The sequence below is a fragment of the Saccharomyces eubayanus genome, chromosome IV (genome assembly GCF_001298625.1).
Source record: "Saccharomyces eubayanus strain FM1318 chromosome IV, whole genome shotgun sequence".
Lineage (NCBI taxonomy): Eukaryota > Fungi > Ascomycota > Saccharomycetes > Saccharomycetales > Saccharomycetaceae > Saccharomyces > Saccharomyces eubayanus.
In genome coordinates this window covers 621,211-637,360 of record NC_030979.1, presented here as the reverse complement: position 1 = coordinate 637,360, position 16,150 = coordinate 621,211, and the positions used below count along the sequence as shown (strand labels likewise).

General features: G+C 43.2%; 10 protein-coding genes and 1 non-coding gene across 11 annotated transcripts; 6 read left to right on the top strand and 5 right to left on the bottom strand.

Moving 5' to 3' along the window:
* Positions 1–656: 656 nt before the first annotated feature.
* DI49_1145 (uncharacterized protein) lies at positions 657–1,229 on the top strand (the record flags this gene model as incomplete). Its single annotated transcript, XM_018364349.1, has 1 exon — positions 657–1,229. The coding sequence occupies one exon, from the start codon at positions 657–659 to the stop codon at positions 1,227–1,229; it is 573 nt and encodes a 190-aa protein (XP_018223150.1).
* Positions 1,230–1,285: 56 nt separating this feature from the next.
* Positions 1,286–4,348, top strand: CYC8 (transcription regulator CYC8; the record flags this gene model as incomplete). Its single annotated transcript, XM_018364348.1, has 1 exon — positions 1,286–4,348. The coding sequence occupies one exon, from the start codon at positions 1,286–1,288 to the stop codon at positions 4,346–4,348; it is 3,063 nt and encodes a 1,020-aa protein (XP_018223149.1).
* Positions 4,349–5,382: 1,034 nt separating this feature from the next.
* YSA1 (ADP-ribose diphosphatase) lies at positions 5,383–6,090 on the top strand (the record flags this gene model as incomplete). The annotated part of the gene is made up of 1 exon (XM_018364347.1): positions 5,383–6,090. One exon carries the CDS (start codon positions 5,383–5,385, stop codon positions 6,088–6,090), a length of 708 nt encoding a protein of 235 aa, XP_018223148.1.
* Positions 6,091–6,241: 151 nt separating this feature from the next.
* Positions 6,242–6,323, bottom strand: DI49_1142. The gene has a single exon. It is a non-coding gene; the product is annotated as a tRNA-Ser (tRNA).
* Positions 6,324–6,576: 253 nt separating this feature from the next.
* ALG1 (chitobiosyldiphosphodolichol beta-1,4 mannosyltransferase) lies at positions 6,577–7,926 on the bottom strand (the record flags this gene model as incomplete). Its single annotated transcript, XM_018364346.1, has 1 exon — positions 6,577–7,926. One exon carries the CDS (start codon positions 7,924–7,926, stop codon positions 6,577–6,579), a length of 1,350 nt encoding a protein of 449 aa, XP_018223147.1.
* Positions 7,927–8,435: 509 nt separating this feature from the next.
* CMD1 (calmodulin) lies at positions 8,436–8,879 on the top strand (the record flags this gene model as incomplete). Its single annotated transcript, XM_018364345.1, has 1 exon — positions 8,436–8,879. One exon carries the CDS (start codon positions 8,436–8,438, stop codon positions 8,877–8,879), a length of 444 nt encoding a protein of 147 aa, XP_018223146.1.
* Positions 8,880–9,144: 265 nt separating this feature from the next.
* Positions 9,145–12,195, bottom strand: AIM3 (Aim3p; the record flags this gene model as incomplete). The annotated part of the gene is made up of 1 exon (XM_018364344.1): positions 9,145–12,195. The coding sequence occupies one exon, from the start codon at positions 12,193–12,195 to the stop codon at positions 9,145–9,147; it is 3,051 nt and encodes a 1,016-aa protein (XP_018223145.1).
* A 270-nt stretch (positions 12,196–12,465) lies between these two features.
* On the top strand, positions 12,466–13,203 carry IML3 (Iml3p; the record flags this gene model as incomplete). Its single annotated transcript, XM_018364343.1, has 1 exon — positions 12,466–13,203. The coding sequence occupies one exon, from the start codon at positions 12,466–12,468 to the stop codon at positions 13,201–13,203; it is 738 nt and encodes a 245-aa protein (XP_018223144.1).
* A 544-nt stretch (positions 13,204–13,747) lies between these two features.
* On the bottom strand, positions 13,748–14,314 carry SND3 (Snd3p; the record flags this gene model as incomplete). The annotated part of the gene is made up of 1 exon (XM_018364342.1): positions 13,748–14,314. The coding sequence occupies one exon, from the start codon at positions 14,312–14,314 to the stop codon at positions 13,748–13,750; it is 567 nt and encodes a 188-aa protein (XP_018223143.1).
* Positions 14,315–14,371: 57 nt separating this feature from the next.
* DI49_1136 (uncharacterized protein) lies at positions 14,372–14,926 on the bottom strand (the record flags this gene model as incomplete). Its single annotated transcript, XM_018364341.1, has 1 exon — positions 14,372–14,926. One exon carries the CDS (start codon positions 14,924–14,926, stop codon positions 14,372–14,374), a length of 555 nt encoding a protein of 184 aa, XP_018223142.1.
* A 102-nt stretch (positions 14,927–15,028) lies between these two features.
* VID24 (glucose-induced degradation complex subunit VID24) lies at positions 15,029–16,117 on the top strand (the record flags this gene model as incomplete). Its single annotated transcript, XM_018364340.1, has 1 exon — positions 15,029–16,117. One exon carries the CDS (start codon positions 15,029–15,031, stop codon positions 16,115–16,117), a length of 1,089 nt encoding a protein of 362 aa, XP_018223141.1.
* Between the last annotated feature and the right edge of the window lie 33 nt (positions 16,118–16,150).

Genomic DNA, 16,150 nt, shown 5'->3' with positions numbered 1-16,150 from the left:
AAGGCGGAAGCTCCGGCCGTTTCCCTGGTTACCGCTAAGGAGGGGAAGAGGGAAAAGAAAAAGACATGTGGTGAAAGGGCGCTGTCATATGCGACAGAACACTGGTGGCGTTGGCAGGAAAAGATCTCGCAAATGTGGAGCATCTTGCCGCTTTAAATGGGTCTTACTATGTTTGTTATTCTAAGAGAAGTCATGATTAAAGTTTAGCAATGATAACTCTCATTTCAATAGCACGGAGAGTCAAACGATCACCAAAACTTAACTCGAAACCTGCCAAGTACGAAATCAAGCAACGTCTACTAGCTTTAACGAGTGAAACGAAATCACATAACGCACACACAAACCATCAAAAGTAGGAAAAGCTGGGCGGCAAACACACCATAGCCGGTGGCTTCGCACCCGTCACGGACGACGAAGCCGAAAAGAAACCGTCGCCAGTGACATAGCGCAGCGAGTCAGCGGACTCTCGCCCGACTCGGCTGAGTCAGTTCGCGGCACCGACGTCACTCGTTCGTTCGCTCGCTCCTCTTTCTTTTTTTCTTTCTTTTTCGTGCACCACTCAGGGCACTCGGAAAAGCTTATTTTCCCTCACGCGCTTTGGTCGGCCCTTACTTTGTTGTTCCGCACCTCTTTTGCGCGTGCGTTTGCCAACGCCAATGCAACACAGCATAGAAATTGCCTTAGCGTGCCATGGCATGCCATGCTATGCTGTGCTATGCCGTGTCGCTTCGTCCCGTGTTGCCTCGTCTCGTACCGGACCGTACAGTACCGTGCTACAAAGCGACCCGTCCTCGCCCGTCTCGTATCGCACTGTAACCGTATCGGCGCTAGCTGATTTCTCTCTCGCCCTGCCTTCCGCCCCCCACCCCTCTCTTTCTCCGATCGTTGCTACTCCCGTCGCTAGCCACCAAACTTTTTCACACGTACTGTACTCCATCTTTTTTTGGCGTCTTCCCCTATCCGGTTTTAACAAGGTTTTTTTTGTTTTATTTTTCTTTTCTTCGGTCGGTTGGTCGTTCTTTCCCTTCCGATTATCAAAGCAAAAGCGCATTTTTTTTCTTTTTCTTGTTTTTTTTGTTTTTTGTTTTTTTGCAAACAACGTCAGGAGTTCAATTGGGAGAGCAAGAAACAACAAGGCAAACAAGACAACGTCAGTCATTTCTGAACCAGACGCGCACTACTACCACCTCTTTTCCCTATCTCTTTCTCTTTCCCCACCACTGTTATAAGCCTATAAAGTAGTACTACACCAGCAGCAACCACGAACACTGGTAAAAAAGAAAAAATGAATCCGGGCGGTGAACAAACAATAATGGAACAACCCGCTCAGCAGCAACAGCAGCAGCAACAGCAACAGCAGCAGCAACAGGTACAACAACAGCAGGCTGCAGTTCCTCAACAGCCGCTGGACCCATTAACACAATCGACTGCGGAAACATGGCTCTCCATAGCTTCCTTGGCAGAAACTCTTGGCGACGGTGATCGGGCTGCAATGGCGTATGATGCCACTTTACAATTCAATCCCTCTTCCGCGAAGGCGTTGACCTCACTGGCCCACCTATACCGTTCCAGAGACATGTTTCAAAGGGCCGCAGAACTCTACGAAAGGGCTTTGCTTGTTAACCCTGAACTATCGGACGTATGGGCTACCCTGGGCCATTGTTATCTGATGCTGGATGACTTGCAAAGAGCTTACAATGCCTACCAACAAGCGCTATATCACCTCAGCAACCCCAACGTACCGAAATTATGGCATGGAATCGGTATTCTTTACGACAGATACGGTTCCTTGGATTATGCTGAAGAAGCCTTCGCCAAAGTCTTGGAACTGGACCCTCACTTCGAAAAGGCAAATGAAATCTACTTCAGACTTGGTATCATATACAAACACCAGGGTAAATGGTCGCAGGCTTTAGAATGCTTCAGATACATCTTACCTCAACCTCCCGCTCCCTTGCAAGAATGGGACATATGGTTCCAGTTGGGTAGTGTTCTGGAGAGTATGGGTGAATGGCAGGGCGCCAAAGAGGCCTACGAACATGTCTTGGCTCAAAATCAACATCATGCTAAAGTGTTACAACAATTGGGCTGTCTTTACGGTATGAGCAATGTACAGTTCTACGACCCTCAAAAGGCATTGGATTATCTCTTAAAATCATTGGAGGCAGACCCTTCGGACGCCACTACATGGTACCATCTGGGCAGAGTTCATATGATCAGAACGGACTACACCGCTGCATATGACGCCTTCCAACAGGCCGTCAACAGAGATTCAAGAAACCCAATATTTTGGTGTTCTATCGGTGTCTTATACTACCAAATCTCTCAATATAGGGACGCTTTAGACGCTTACACTAGAGCTATAAGATTGAATCCTTATATCAGTGAAGTTTGGTACGATTTAGGTACCCTTTACGAAACCTGTAACAATCAACTATCTGATGCCCTCGACGCTTATAAACAAGCTGCAAGATTAGATGTAAATAACATTCACATCAGAGAAAGATTAGAGGCCCTAACCAAACAGCTGGAAAATCCGGGCAGCAAATCAAATGGTGCTCCTTCAAACGCTTCTCCCGCACCACCCCCTGTGATTTTACAACCCACCTTACAACCCAATGATCAAGGTAATCCCTTGAATGCTAGGATTTCAGCTCAACCTGCTAACACTGCTGCATCAATGGTTCAACAACAGCAACATCCAGCTCAACAAACCCCAACCAACTCTTCTGCCACAATGTACACTAATGGAGCTTCTCCACAATTACAAGCACAAGCACAAGCCCAAGCCCAAGCCCAAGCWCAAGCCCAAGCTCAAGCCCAAGCGCAAGCCCARGCCCAAGTACAAGCACAAGCACAAGCACAAGCGCAGGCCCAAGCACAAGCGCAGGCCCAAGCACAAGCACAAGCGCAWGCCCAAGCACAAGCACAGGCCCAAGCTCAAGCACAAGCACAAGCGCAAGCCCAAGCGCAAGCACAAGCGCAAGCGCAAGCCCAAGCACAGGCTCAGCAGCAGCAGCAGCAGCAGCAGCAACAACAACAACAACAACAACAACAACAACAACAACATCAGCAGCAGCAGCAGCAACAACAACAACAGCAACAACAACAGCAACAGCAGCAGCATCAGCAGCATCAGCAGCAACAACAACAACAGCAACAACATCAACAGCAGCAGCAACAGCAGCAACAACAGCAGCAGCAACATCAGCAACAGCATCAGTTGCAGGCTTTACCAAGACAACAACAGCAACAGGCCGTTCCTGTACAAATGTTGAACCCACAACAAGGCCAAGCTTATGTCACCCAACCAACCATCATTCAAGCACACCAATTACAACCTTTCTCTGCGCAAGCTATGGAACATCAGCAAAGTTCTCAGTTGCCATCTCAACAACAACTACAGTCTATTCAGCATCAACAACATCTTCAGCCCCAACCTCAGGCTCCACAACCTTTAATTCAACACAACCTGGAACAGAACTCTTTGCCCCAAAAGAGATACATGGAAGGCGCCATTCACACCTTGGTAGATGCCGCCGTATCTAGTAGCACTCACCCAGAAAGTAATAGAAATTCTCCTCACCAACTACCACCCGCCATATCGAATCAAACCTCTGCAGTAATAACTCCGAGCATTGAACCACGATCAAAGAAGCAAAGACTAAATTCTTCAGGTTCAAATATCAGCCAGTTAGTAAATACTGCTTCTTCTATCGAGGAGAATTCAACGCCTGAGACGACTAACCCACAACCTGCAGTAGCAGAATCTGATGTTCCTGTACAAGAGGAGACACCCACAAAGGCAAGTTCAATCCCTTCAACAATCCATGCTCAAGAACTCTCACAAGAAGCCACTAACAACGAACAGATTACTAAAACATCTTCTGCTCCTCCTCCCATGGAATCGTCTAACGTGGAGGCCAAGCCAGCTAATGTACAACCGACTTTATCGTCAGAAAATTCAACGACGAAAGGGAATGAAGAAGGTACTGCTGAGACAATCAAACTTTCCACTACTACTAGCCCTACCGAGGAAACTCCAGTAGAAGGCGACGTGGGACGGGACACTAAAGAGGGAAACGGCACTCCAACCGAACCAGTTGCATCCTCTGCCGAGGAAACAGACCCTACAGCTGCTGTGGAAACTGAACCACAACAAGATGAATCTCTCGCTACAACGGCAACGGTAATTAAGCCTACGTTGGAAACAATGGAAACCGTAAAAGAAGAAGCTAAAATGCGCGAAGAAGAACAAACCACTCAAGAAAAAACTCCACAAGAAAACATACTTCCAATAGAAAATGTGGTAAGGCAGGTGGAAGAAGATGAAAATTATGATGACTAAAAAAGTTCACATTGATAAATTGATCTACTAATTATATGAAATCAGCAAAGAGAGTAGTGCAGCTTTGAAGGATTGATTCAATACGTCGTGGATACATATAAATAAAAAGACTAAAAAAAATTGGGTAACGTGAATGATGTTATTTTTGGTATATACACATGTAAATATATGCGTATATAGGTATATTATTATTTTGTATCATTACATGATTAAAATGTATTATTGCTTAAAATAGCTCCTCGCGTGTAGGTATAATATTACTGAGAGCAATGCGGGATATGCGTGGCTTTTTTATTGTGTGTCCACAACCTCTTCAAGAAATTGCCTTATTTGATTCAAAACGTTTTCCCTTGTTGAATTCGATATCATGTCTAGAATAAGAAATTTCCCAGTGTTAGTAATCTTTTCTACTTTTAATGTATTTAATAAGAAAATGGTCGCATACCTAAAGCTTTGGGTTCAACAGTGGATAATATTTGGGTGAAGTTCGTGGATTCATTTATATTCATTTCTGCCTTGGTCAAGTCTTTGACTTTATCCACCCAACCTTCTTGGAGCAATTTCGCGTTCAATTCATTTGAAATCCTGTAGATTTAGATGTAGCAGAAAGCTGAATGTCAGTAAAGTAGAACTAACGGAAGTTAAAATAAAAAACCATTATTATGCTGTATCATACAATTCATAGTTTCCTGATTCCACAAGGTATTGTTGTATTTGACTTTTTAGTTGTGCAGCATCCATAGTGATCTGAAAAATCTGTTGCCAGGGTCAACTTAGAAATACCACAAAGTGCCTGTAGAAATACGTTCAAGTTTGTGCTATTAAGAGATCAAGCCATGCATGTAGAGACTTTTAATTTTTCAGTTTTCATTTTTTTTTTTTTCGTCTTCACCAGGAAAGGACAGGCAAACACTGGCTTTCGCAAGGGATGACGAATGCGACCGTTAGCGGTTTACTATAAACTTGAACAGGCTCTACGTAGTACGTGTGAATGATTTTCTCTGAATCTTTAGGTATTTCCTCCTTTTTCTATAATGCTCCCTCTAATCGCCTCAAGAAATAGAAGACCCATTTCCCTTACTATTAGAAAATTATTTCGAACAATGAGCATTGTTAAGGGCAAACCAGAGGAAGCCAAAATAGTTGAAGCCCGTCACGTCAAAGACACATCGGACTGTAAATGGATTGGTTTACAAAAAATCATATACAAAGATCCAAACGGCAATGAAAGAGAATGGGATAGTGCTGTTCGTACCACTAGAAACTCCGGTGGTGTAGATGGTATTGGTATATTGACAATTCTAAAATACAAAGATGGCAAACCCGACGAAATTTTATTACAGAAGCAGTTCCGTCCTCCTGTTGAAGGTGTGTGCATTGAAATGCCAGCCGGTTTGATTGATGCTGGTGAAGATGTCGACACCGCTGCACTAAGAGAGTTGAAGGAAGAGACAGGTTACAAAGGTAAAATTATTTCGAAAAGTCCAACTGTATTCAATGATCCTGGTTTCACCAACACCAACCTCTGTCTTGTAACTGTCGAAGTTGATATGAGTTTACCTGAAAACCAAAAGCCAGTGACTCAGCTAGAAGACAATGAGTTCATTGAATGCTTCAGTGTCGAATTGCACAAGTTCCCAGACGAAATGGTGAAATTGGACCAACAAGGCTATAAATTGGATGCGCGTGTTCAGAATGTAGCACAGGGTATTCTCATGGCTAAACAATACAATATCCAATAAATAACTGAACAAGAAGCAATATATATCAAATAGACATAAGATAACAACAAAGATGCGAATTATTTATCACGGCTCGTTTATTATATATTCTATTATAGACGAAGACAGTTGACAAAAAGTTGATCACACTCACATAACAGACAAAAATTAACGACACCAGCAGGATTTGAACCAGCGCGGGCAGAGCCCAACAGATTTCAAGTCTGTCGCCTTAACCACTCGGCCATAGTGCCGATATTTCAAAGAAAATTATTTGGCGGAGAACCTAAATTGGGTAATAATGTATCAATTGCCCTGCCCATACATACAAAGGGCGTACAATCTGATACTTGATACGCAAAAAGAGTCTTTGATTATTTACAGTATATACACAAATTATAATCAAAAAAATGGAGTGGTATATATCTACTAGTATAAAAAAGATGCTGGACCGGTATCTGCTTCATTACCGTTCTTTTTGAGTAAAAATCAAGCAATTTATTTTATTCAGTGGATCAGCTTCAGTTGTCTCATTGTGTTTTCCCAGTTGGCTTGCCATCTGTTTTGGGTCTCTTGAATGATGTTCTCCTTTAAATTTTTATATACATCAGCATCCTTCATGGCAAAGATCAAAGATTCATGTAGTTCTCTTCTATCAACAAATTTTAACCCATTAACATTATGTTGTACTAATTCATCAAGAACTGGGTAGTTTAATGCAATAACCGGAAGACCTGAACCAAACATATCCAGGATTTTCATTGGCAGATCCAGTCCTGAACTTGAAGTATGTAAAGACACCCCGTAATCACATAATTGTAATAACTTTGGATAATCTTCTGCTGATAACCATACGAACTCGATTTGGCAGCGCTTCCAATCATATTCCTTTACTTGCTTCATGTATTTCTCTTTTAACGGCCCTTTACCTGTTATGAAACATAAGATCCTGGGTAAAGTTGAATCAAATTTCACGTACGAATTTTCGTATATTTTCAAGGCACCCAATAAAATGCCAATATCTTCATCAGGAGTAAACGAAGTCGATGTTACAATGATTTTATCACCTTTTTCTATATCAAAATCGCTGTGAATGTAATCCTTCATAAAACTTTCAGTTGTTATAGCCTCTTGGCGAGAGATATCACTTGGGAAAGGTTGAAATTGAGAACCTGGACGATCATATAGAACAGCACATCTCTTTGGATTCAGATGAAAGCTTTGGATCAGGTACTTTCTCATGGCCTCAGTAACAGTCAGATTATAATCGGCTAATTTGCTAAATATCATCTCTACCATATAAGATATCAACACTAGCGGATGATAAAAGTTTCCCTTGAACTTGAGCTGCAATATAGAATATGCCAAATTATGCCAATCGATAATAAGCTTACAACCAGTCAGCCTATAAAATACAGCAATTGGAAGAATAGGTATACTTGGCGGGTTTTGTATCAAAATATAGTTACTGCCTCTCAGTTCCCAAAGCAACTTGAAAATGCTTAGAATTTGAAGAATCACCTTTTTGGCCATAAACAAAACCGACGTTTGACCTCCCTTTCTGTTTAAGTTTGATATATGATGAACAGTAATATTCGGATCATTAGAAATATTCTTAGGTAGGGTGTCATCTACGTAACCACATAACTCGACCTGCCAGCCTAACTTACTGAAGCTCAACGCGTGGTAACAAATCCTCGGAGAATGGCCTACATCACCGAGCACAAATATAATAACCCTTTTCTTGGTGGACTTGGTACCATAGCATAAGTAAGGAATAATAAAATAAACCATTAACGGTATGGAAAGGTATACAGCTACTAAAACTAGCAACCATTGGGGGGTATCCGCAAACATTTTCTTTTGCTGGAAGCTGATTTTAACAAGCTGCCACGGTTACTCTTCAACAATGTTTGCCATTGTAAGTGTTAAACTTTTAATATGTCCACGCTAATTAGTTTAGTAATTGCTTATATGATTTGTTTGACTCAACGTATAAGACGATCCCAGTTAGATGCACCTTATTTCATTCCGCACGTCATTATAAAACGCAAGGTGACAAAGCTCGAAACCAACCACGCAAAAACTGGATACATGGAATTTAATTAGGACGTTTTGTATACCAACTGTTGCATAGCACACCTGGTACCCTTCTTCCGCCCAACCTGAGACATTTTTAAGCCATGTATACTATATCGTGAATTGTGATATGTGTTTATTCTTAGAATTTTTTCATGCTCCGCGTAAAAAGGTGTCTTACAAGAGATCTTACCAACTCACAAGGGTACTTTAAAGAAGTAGAATTGAGTTTTATATTACACGCTATCGAACAACAGAATAATTAGTTTGAACAAAACAAATACACAATGTCCTCCAATCTTACTGAAGAACAAATTGCCGAATTCAAAGAAGCTTTCGCCTTATTCGATAAAGATAACAATGGTTCTATCTCTTCCAGTGAACTAGCTACTGTGATGAGATCATTGGGTMTTTCGCCCAGTGAAGCCGAAGTCAACGATTTAATGAATGAAATTGACGTTGATGGTAACCACCAAATTGAGTTCAGTGAATTTTTGGCCCTAATGTCTCGTCAGCTCAAATCCAATGACTCCGAACAAGAACTCTTAGAAGCTTTCAAAGTATTCGATAAGAACGGTGACGGCTTAATCTCTGCTGCCGAGTTGAAGCACGTTTTGACATCCATTGGTGAAAAACTGACTGATGCAGAAGTAGACGATATGTTGAGAGAAGTTAGTGATGGCTCGGGGGAAATCAACATTCAACAATTTGCTGCCTTGTTATCTAAATAGATTCACATCTCTAACTATTTGCTTCCACTACCTTCATCCTTATCAAGAGGTTTCATACTATTCGTCGAGTATCGTTTCCTTCATAGTGTCGACGATCGCACACAATCATACATCATCTACCGTAACATGTATACGTAATGTTATATATATGGATAAGTAATGTGCCCGAGAAAGCAACTTAAATATAAAATAAAATTTGTTTACCAAAGTAACAAACCACAAAGAACGTAAAATATATATTTTAAAAAATTCTATAATGTTACCATTATTTTTGCTTATGCAGTCTGTCTTCTTCTTGAGGAACAACGTTTCGTTTATATCTCTCAAAGGGATTCAAATCATCACTGTCATCAGAATTGTCCAATGAGCCAGCTTTTTCCATGCCGATGGGTCTCGGTTCAAGGGCTGTTAGCAATGACTTTTTCTTAGGAACAATTGGTGGCTTTTTCTTCAAATTGTCATTCTTCTTTAGAACAAGCGGTGGAACCTTGATAGCGCTCGACCTCGAAGGCGGTGGCCTTGGTGGGGAAACAGATCCCGATGCAGAAACATAGTTCTCATCCAGATCTGAATCAATCGGACTCGATTCTTTCAGTTTTTTTGAGTTACCCAAATCTTCCAAATTTACATTCGTTTTCCTCAATTTAAACTGAGATAATTCATTTGTAATGCTATTCAACTTTTCATCTTGCCCAGCCCCCTTTACCAAATCTGCGGTGTTTTTCCTGACCAATTCTTTTGGAGGCTCATTATTCTTCAAAGAGAGAGTCTTAGGTTTGGGTTTCACAACAGGTGGAGGTGCTTTCTTAATAGATTCTGACGCTTGCATAGGAGGTCTTGAAGGCAAGCTGACCGCAGGGGGTGAAAACGGTGACTTTTCATGGGTATTTAAGCCTTTGACATTCTTAATTTCCGTTGCTACAGCTGCCTCACCTAATCTCTGGGGCTTGTGTGGAGGTGGAGGTGGAGGTGCTGAGACCTTTTTTCTTCCAAATCCAGCGGACGTATTCTGAGAATACTCATCATGATCTTTTTCATCAGAATTCTCACTTTTGTATCTAGCATGAGCATCATGTGCATCATGAGCACCATCATGCTTTACTATACGACCACGACCACGACTGTTATTCGCTTCGCTCTCGTCAACTCTATTGGCGCTGTCATTATCAGTAGTACTGTCATTATCACTAGAAAATGACCGTTCTTGTTGTGGACGTCTAAATGGCTTTGGTGGCGGTTGAAAGCTTTCAATAGACTGTGTCTCCATGAGAACTGGTCTGGATCGAGGTTGAAATCGAGAGTCTGATTTAGGCTGCAATGGCGGTTTGACATTTTCAATTTGCTCGCGAAAGGGTGTTTGTGAAATGTCATTCTTCTTTTTGAAAGACGGCAATCCAGCACCTTGGCCTTGTTGGTTTTCAGTGTGTCTGAACGGTTTCGGTGGAGGCAGAAAATTAGAAATAGGAGCTTCATGTACTCCCCCTGAGCTTGCTGGTGACACTGGTTCGGTGGAGTTAGACTTTGTCCGTGATGGTTGGTCAGAAAGTTCGGAATTATTTCGAGAAGGAAGTTGTGGTGCTTTTTGTTCTGGGGTAAAAAGTTTCCGGGAATGGTCAGAAGGTTCGGAATTAGGCTTATGTCTAAAAGGTTTCGGAGGTGGAGCAAAGTTTACTTGAACATCATAATGTCCTAAAATGGAAGGCTTAGTAGTATTCTCTTCACTTTGTTTGGCGCTAGAATCTGGCTCCTTAGTAGGCTCTGGCTCATTAGTCATGACAGCAGGATCTGGCTCATTGCTCATGACAATAGGCTCAGGCCCATTGCTTATGGCAATAGGCTCTGGGTTCTTTTGTAACAATGAAATTGCAGGCGAAGAAGTCACGCTTGGCAGAGTTTTCTTATTAGTGTCTGGTAAGCTTCCGACACTTGGTGTCGATTCTCGTTTTACAGTTGCTCCTCTATCTCTATGCGTAGGAGGCGGAGGAAGGTTACTAACATCCACTATAGGCATGTCAATTTTAGGCCTAGGAGCAGGTGCATCAGGATCATACGGTGCGACTTCAAAATGAGGAGTGGATTGGGAGGAATCAATGGATGGTTCGGCCTGGTAAGCATTTCTTGGTGGAAGTGCTTGCGGTTGCGGTTGCATCCTCTCAGGTATAGCTGGCTGTCCACCGATTGGGGGTTGACTCTGCATGGGTGGGGCTCCATAATTTTGGTTTGTTCCTTGCATGTTTATGCTGTTTGGCATAGGTTGGCCGTACGCACTTGCTGAATTGAATTCATTATTACTATATGGTCCTGAAACAGTGTTTTGATTTAGGGGCTGTTGTTGTTGTTGTTGTTGTTGTTGTTGTTGTTGTTGTTGACCAAAGGCATTAAAAGAAGACTGTCCAGGGGTTTGCAAGCCTGGTTGACCGGCCTGGGGTTGGAATTGATGCTGCTGTTGTTGTACAGGCGGCGGTAAGACCTGTTGACCAAACTGTGATGGTGGCTGCTGCTGTGACTGACCCACTTGCTGTGGATTCGAAGGATATTGGGGCTGTCCATAATTGGGTAGGCCTTGCGACCCATACTGAATAGCTGGATTCTGTGGGGACTGCTGCTGCTGCTGCTGTTGATACTGATTATTGTTTTGAGGCAGCAGTGGTTGTGGTTGTGTTGGACTAGCTAACTGAGGATATCCATACCCTGGGCTTTGTGCGGGAAAACCTGTGTTTTGCTGGGACCCAGAGTTCAAGGATGTTTGACTTTGAATTGGATTTTGAGGTTGATTCTGCTGCGGCAAAGACTGGAAACTAGTCGAATTAGAATATGATCCATACGGCGGCACTTGTTGCCCTTGAGGTCCATATGTAGGCGTCTGCTGTGCCACCGGAGCTTGTTGCTGTTGTGGATACTGCGCGTATTGTGGCTGCGCATATTGTGACTGCCCCATTGGAGAAACCCCAGGTTGAGCTTGATATGCTGCTTGAGAAGCACCATAGGATTCTTCGCCTGGCATTTGCTGCTGCTGTTGCTGTCCTGTATACGTTCTCTGTCCAGCTTTTAAAGGTGGAGGAGGGAAAGAGTTCGGGTTTTTCAAAGTTCTTATATCGGCCGGTTTTCTTTCGTATTCTTCTTCGTCACTTTCGATCTCTTCATCACTTTTGTTTTTGCCATTTTTCTTTTCCCTTTGCGATTTACTAGTATTATAGTGTTTCTTTCCTGCCTTGTATCCTGACTTGGCGACGAATTTAGTTCCTTGGTAACCATACTTTCCAGCGCTCTTCAGCCCTGAGGTAATAGAACCTTTGTTATCCTCCCAAAATCCCATGCCTTGTAATCAGCTCGTTTTTCGTACTGATTCTACTTGTCCCCAGAATCGTGTGCAATTAATCACATTTAACCTTATACATATATATCTGATATTATATAAAAATAAAAAATAGGGTGGTCCCTGGGTTTCCTAAAGCGCGATTTAGACAGATCCGACCGTATAATGGGGAAAAAAAGTGACCGATACAAAACAAACAACCGTAGTGAGGAATGTTGATTAAGTAATCTCATTTGTCGCATAGGTCTTGGCGTAGTAGTTTTTAATGGGATGCCTTATACGTGGAAGTTTTTAGGGGCCAACAAACAACTCTCCTTGGAAAATGCCATACCGCAGTTGAACCAATTGCTGAACCTAGAAGTGGAGTTTGATGTCAAAACCATTCAAGTCCCCGATGGGGCTGATGATGTGTCCGGTGGCAACGAGTACATTCGTTCTGAGTTGAGATTAGACACCTCCAACCTGGATGAGAACACATATTCTAAATTCATTTTTTTGGGGAACGCAAATATGGAAGTACCGATGTTCCTGTGCTATTGCGGGACCAACAACCATAACGAGGTTGTATTACAGTGGCTGAAGGCCGAATACGGTATCATAATGTGGCCGATCAACTTTGATCAGACAATGATGATAAAGTTGGCAGATGCTAGCATAGTGCACGTAACAAAGGAAAATGTTGAGCAGATCACATGGTTTAGCTCAAAATTCTATTTCGAACCAACAACACAAGACAAAAACTTAAAGCAATTTGATATAGAAATACCTAGAGAAAGTTGCGAGGGTTTGGCTCTTGGCCATGGCAACACTATGCGCCCATACAGCGATGCAATTGTGCCTTACATCTATAACGAAACGGGGATGGCCGTGGGAAAATTGCCCTTGGCTTCCATTATATTGGCGGGACACACGAAGATAATGAGAGAGACCATTGTTACTTCGACACGAACCCTCAGAAACAGAGTTTTAACGGTTTTACTACAATCGATACAATTTACGAGCGAGTGATCATATCGAGACCAGTCTTCGAGTTTCTATTTTTCATAACGATCACGCCAGACCTAGTGATAACGCAGTGCAGTGCCATTAAGAATCCTGGAGAATCCAGCGCATTGCTCGGCCCGTTACCAACTATCTACATGTCTACGCGGCTACGGCGGCTGTGAATCCTTTAGAGCCCGCTCGCTGCCTCAAAGCATCTATAGCTGTCCAACGATAAAGATCACACCAGCGTGCCGACTGAATTTCCGTACATGTATATCAAAGTTTTTTCTTCTTTTTATGGCACAAAGATCATATATATCACCCCCCCCCTCCCCCACACACACAACAGAAAAACACAACACGACTCATTTTCAAGAGACCAGAAGCCCAACAAAATAAGATGGGTCTATCTATCACCCAACGAAAAGAAAAAAAAAAGACAGTATGTGTTTAGTTTTATTTTTATGTGTATTTAATTTTATAATTTTGCATCGGAGGCAAAGAGAAAAAAGGAAGATTGAATATATTTTATATAGAACGAGGAAAAATATACTTTCTTTTTGTTCAATCATTCGGCCTTGACACCAGAGTTACCGGCTCTTTCAGCTTCTTCGATAGATTTCTTGTCGGTCTTTGGACCAGATTGACCCATACCACCGAACAAAGAGGCAGCCTTGAAAGGTCTCTTCAAGTCCCCAGCAGCAGGCTTACCGAAAAGATGGATCTTCACTTCGTTGTGTTCCAAAGCGCTCTTGACGGGAGAGATGGATTGCATGAACAATGGGTTGGTGTATCCCAAATACAAATGCATAAACCCCATCATGGCCATCCCGGTGTAGATTGACTTGATAGCACTATCTGTTTCCTTCAAATCGTAGTCCTTGACAGTGGTGACTTCTAGTTTTTCACCCTCGCCGGACATGGCGTTGCCAGGCACGACATACTTCATGGTAGTCATATCGTTCTTGGCGACGATTCTCTTTCTGGCCATTTGGTAGACCATCCAGCTGATAGCAATGGAGGAACAGTATAAGATTCTAATGTACATGATGATTGTTGGGTCCTCCATGTCTAAGCGACGAGAAAGCTGCATCATGACCAACATGATGATAATGTTACTGATTTGAGGGTTCATGGCGGGCTTGGACGGATCTCTTAGACTGTGCTGTGCTCTTCTATGCTGTGATGAACTCTACTCTAGTAGAAGATAACGGTAGCTGTTCTTTAATCTCTGCATGGATAGAAGAGCAAGGCAACTACGTTTTATAATCTTTTCGGTTTGGGCGCGCTTTGAGCCACCGGGCAGCGAAAAAAAAGAAAACCGTGGCAAATGTCGAAGGTGTGAAAAAAAAATGGCAATGGGCGTGCAACCCGTGCAAAGTGCTGTTCTTTTCTTTTCTGCGGACTTCTCAGCCGTGTAAAGCGACGGGGCACGTGGTCGGCGGATTATCCGACATGTTCCGGCGCTGCCCCGCCCCCACGGTGGTGGGGGCGGGCGGGCTTTAATATTCGTTTTTTTTTCCGCTTTAATTTCGCTTTCCAGGCGCTTGTGCCGGAACAACTCGCATTGCAAAAGAAACGGAGGGCGGTGTGCGGCTTTCCCGGCACCGATTGCCTGCCGCAGTGACAAACCGCGAGGATAATAGGGTTTTTTTTCTTTTTCTGCATGCTTTCTTGCTTTCTTTTTCTGCATCTCTTGGCCCTCACAGGAGTTTATATATACCGACTGTGGACTTCTAGAAGACATCCCGGATTTTCGTTTTCTTCATGGTGGTTGGTTTGTTGTACACTCCTCCTTTTCTCTCTTTATTTGTTGTATGGGCAACAGTACGAATCACAAGCTTGAGTCATGATTAATAATCCTAAAGTAGACAGTTTGGCGGAGAAATCCAAGGCTACCGTTTCTAAGCATCCGGAGCAGGTGGCTTTGCCGGAGCTGGCTCCGGCAAAGCCTGCGCCTAGACAGCAGTACCCGATCACGTTCAACCTGACCTCTAACTCGCCATTCCGTCTCGTTGACCGCCAGCATTATTTGCAGGACCAGGACCTTTACAAGTGCGCCTCCAGGGACTCGTTGTCCTCCTTGCAGCAGCTTGCCCACACGGCCAACGGTTCCATCAGGAAGAAGTACATAGTTGAGGACCAGTCCCCGTACTGGCCCGAAGATCCCGTCGCGGCAATCCCCTCTCTCAACCACACGACCTGCACGAACTATTTGAGGCCAAGGATGCAGTTCACGGGCTACCAGATTTCGGGCTACAAAAGATACCAGGTTACGGTGAACTTGAAAACGGTCGACTTTCCAACAGGCCGCAGCACGTCGTTGTCGCCTCACCTATCCGGGTTTTTGTCAATAAGAGGCCTCACCAACCAACACCCGGAGATTAGCACGTATTTTGAAGCTTACGCAGTGACTCACAAAGAGTTAGCCTTCTTGTCTTCTAGCTGGAAGGACGAGCCAGTGCTAAACGAATACAAGGCTACGGACCAAACCGACTTGGAACACTGGATAAATTTCCCCTCTTTCAGACAGCTTTTCCTAATGAGTCAAAAGAATACCGCCAACCCAACTGACAGCAACACCGCAGAAAATACCGGTAAGAACCAGCAACAACAACAGTTACCCACTACATCGAGCACGGATGCAAATAACATCTCAAGAATTTTCAGTCAAGAGAAACAGTTCGGCGACTACCTAGACGAGAGATTCATATTCATGAAATGGAAGGAAAAATTTTTGGTCCCGGACGCTTTGTTGATGGAAGGCGTAGACGGTGCGTCTTACGATGGGTTTTACTACATTGTCCATGATCAAGTCACTGGTAACATTCAAGGGTTCTACTATCACCAAGACGCGGAAAAATTCCAGCAACTGGAGCTGGTACCTTCAATGAAAAACAAAGTCGAATCCAGCGATTGCTCTTTTGAATTTGCTTGATGGGCTATAACCGTCTTGCCCGCATACCCTCCC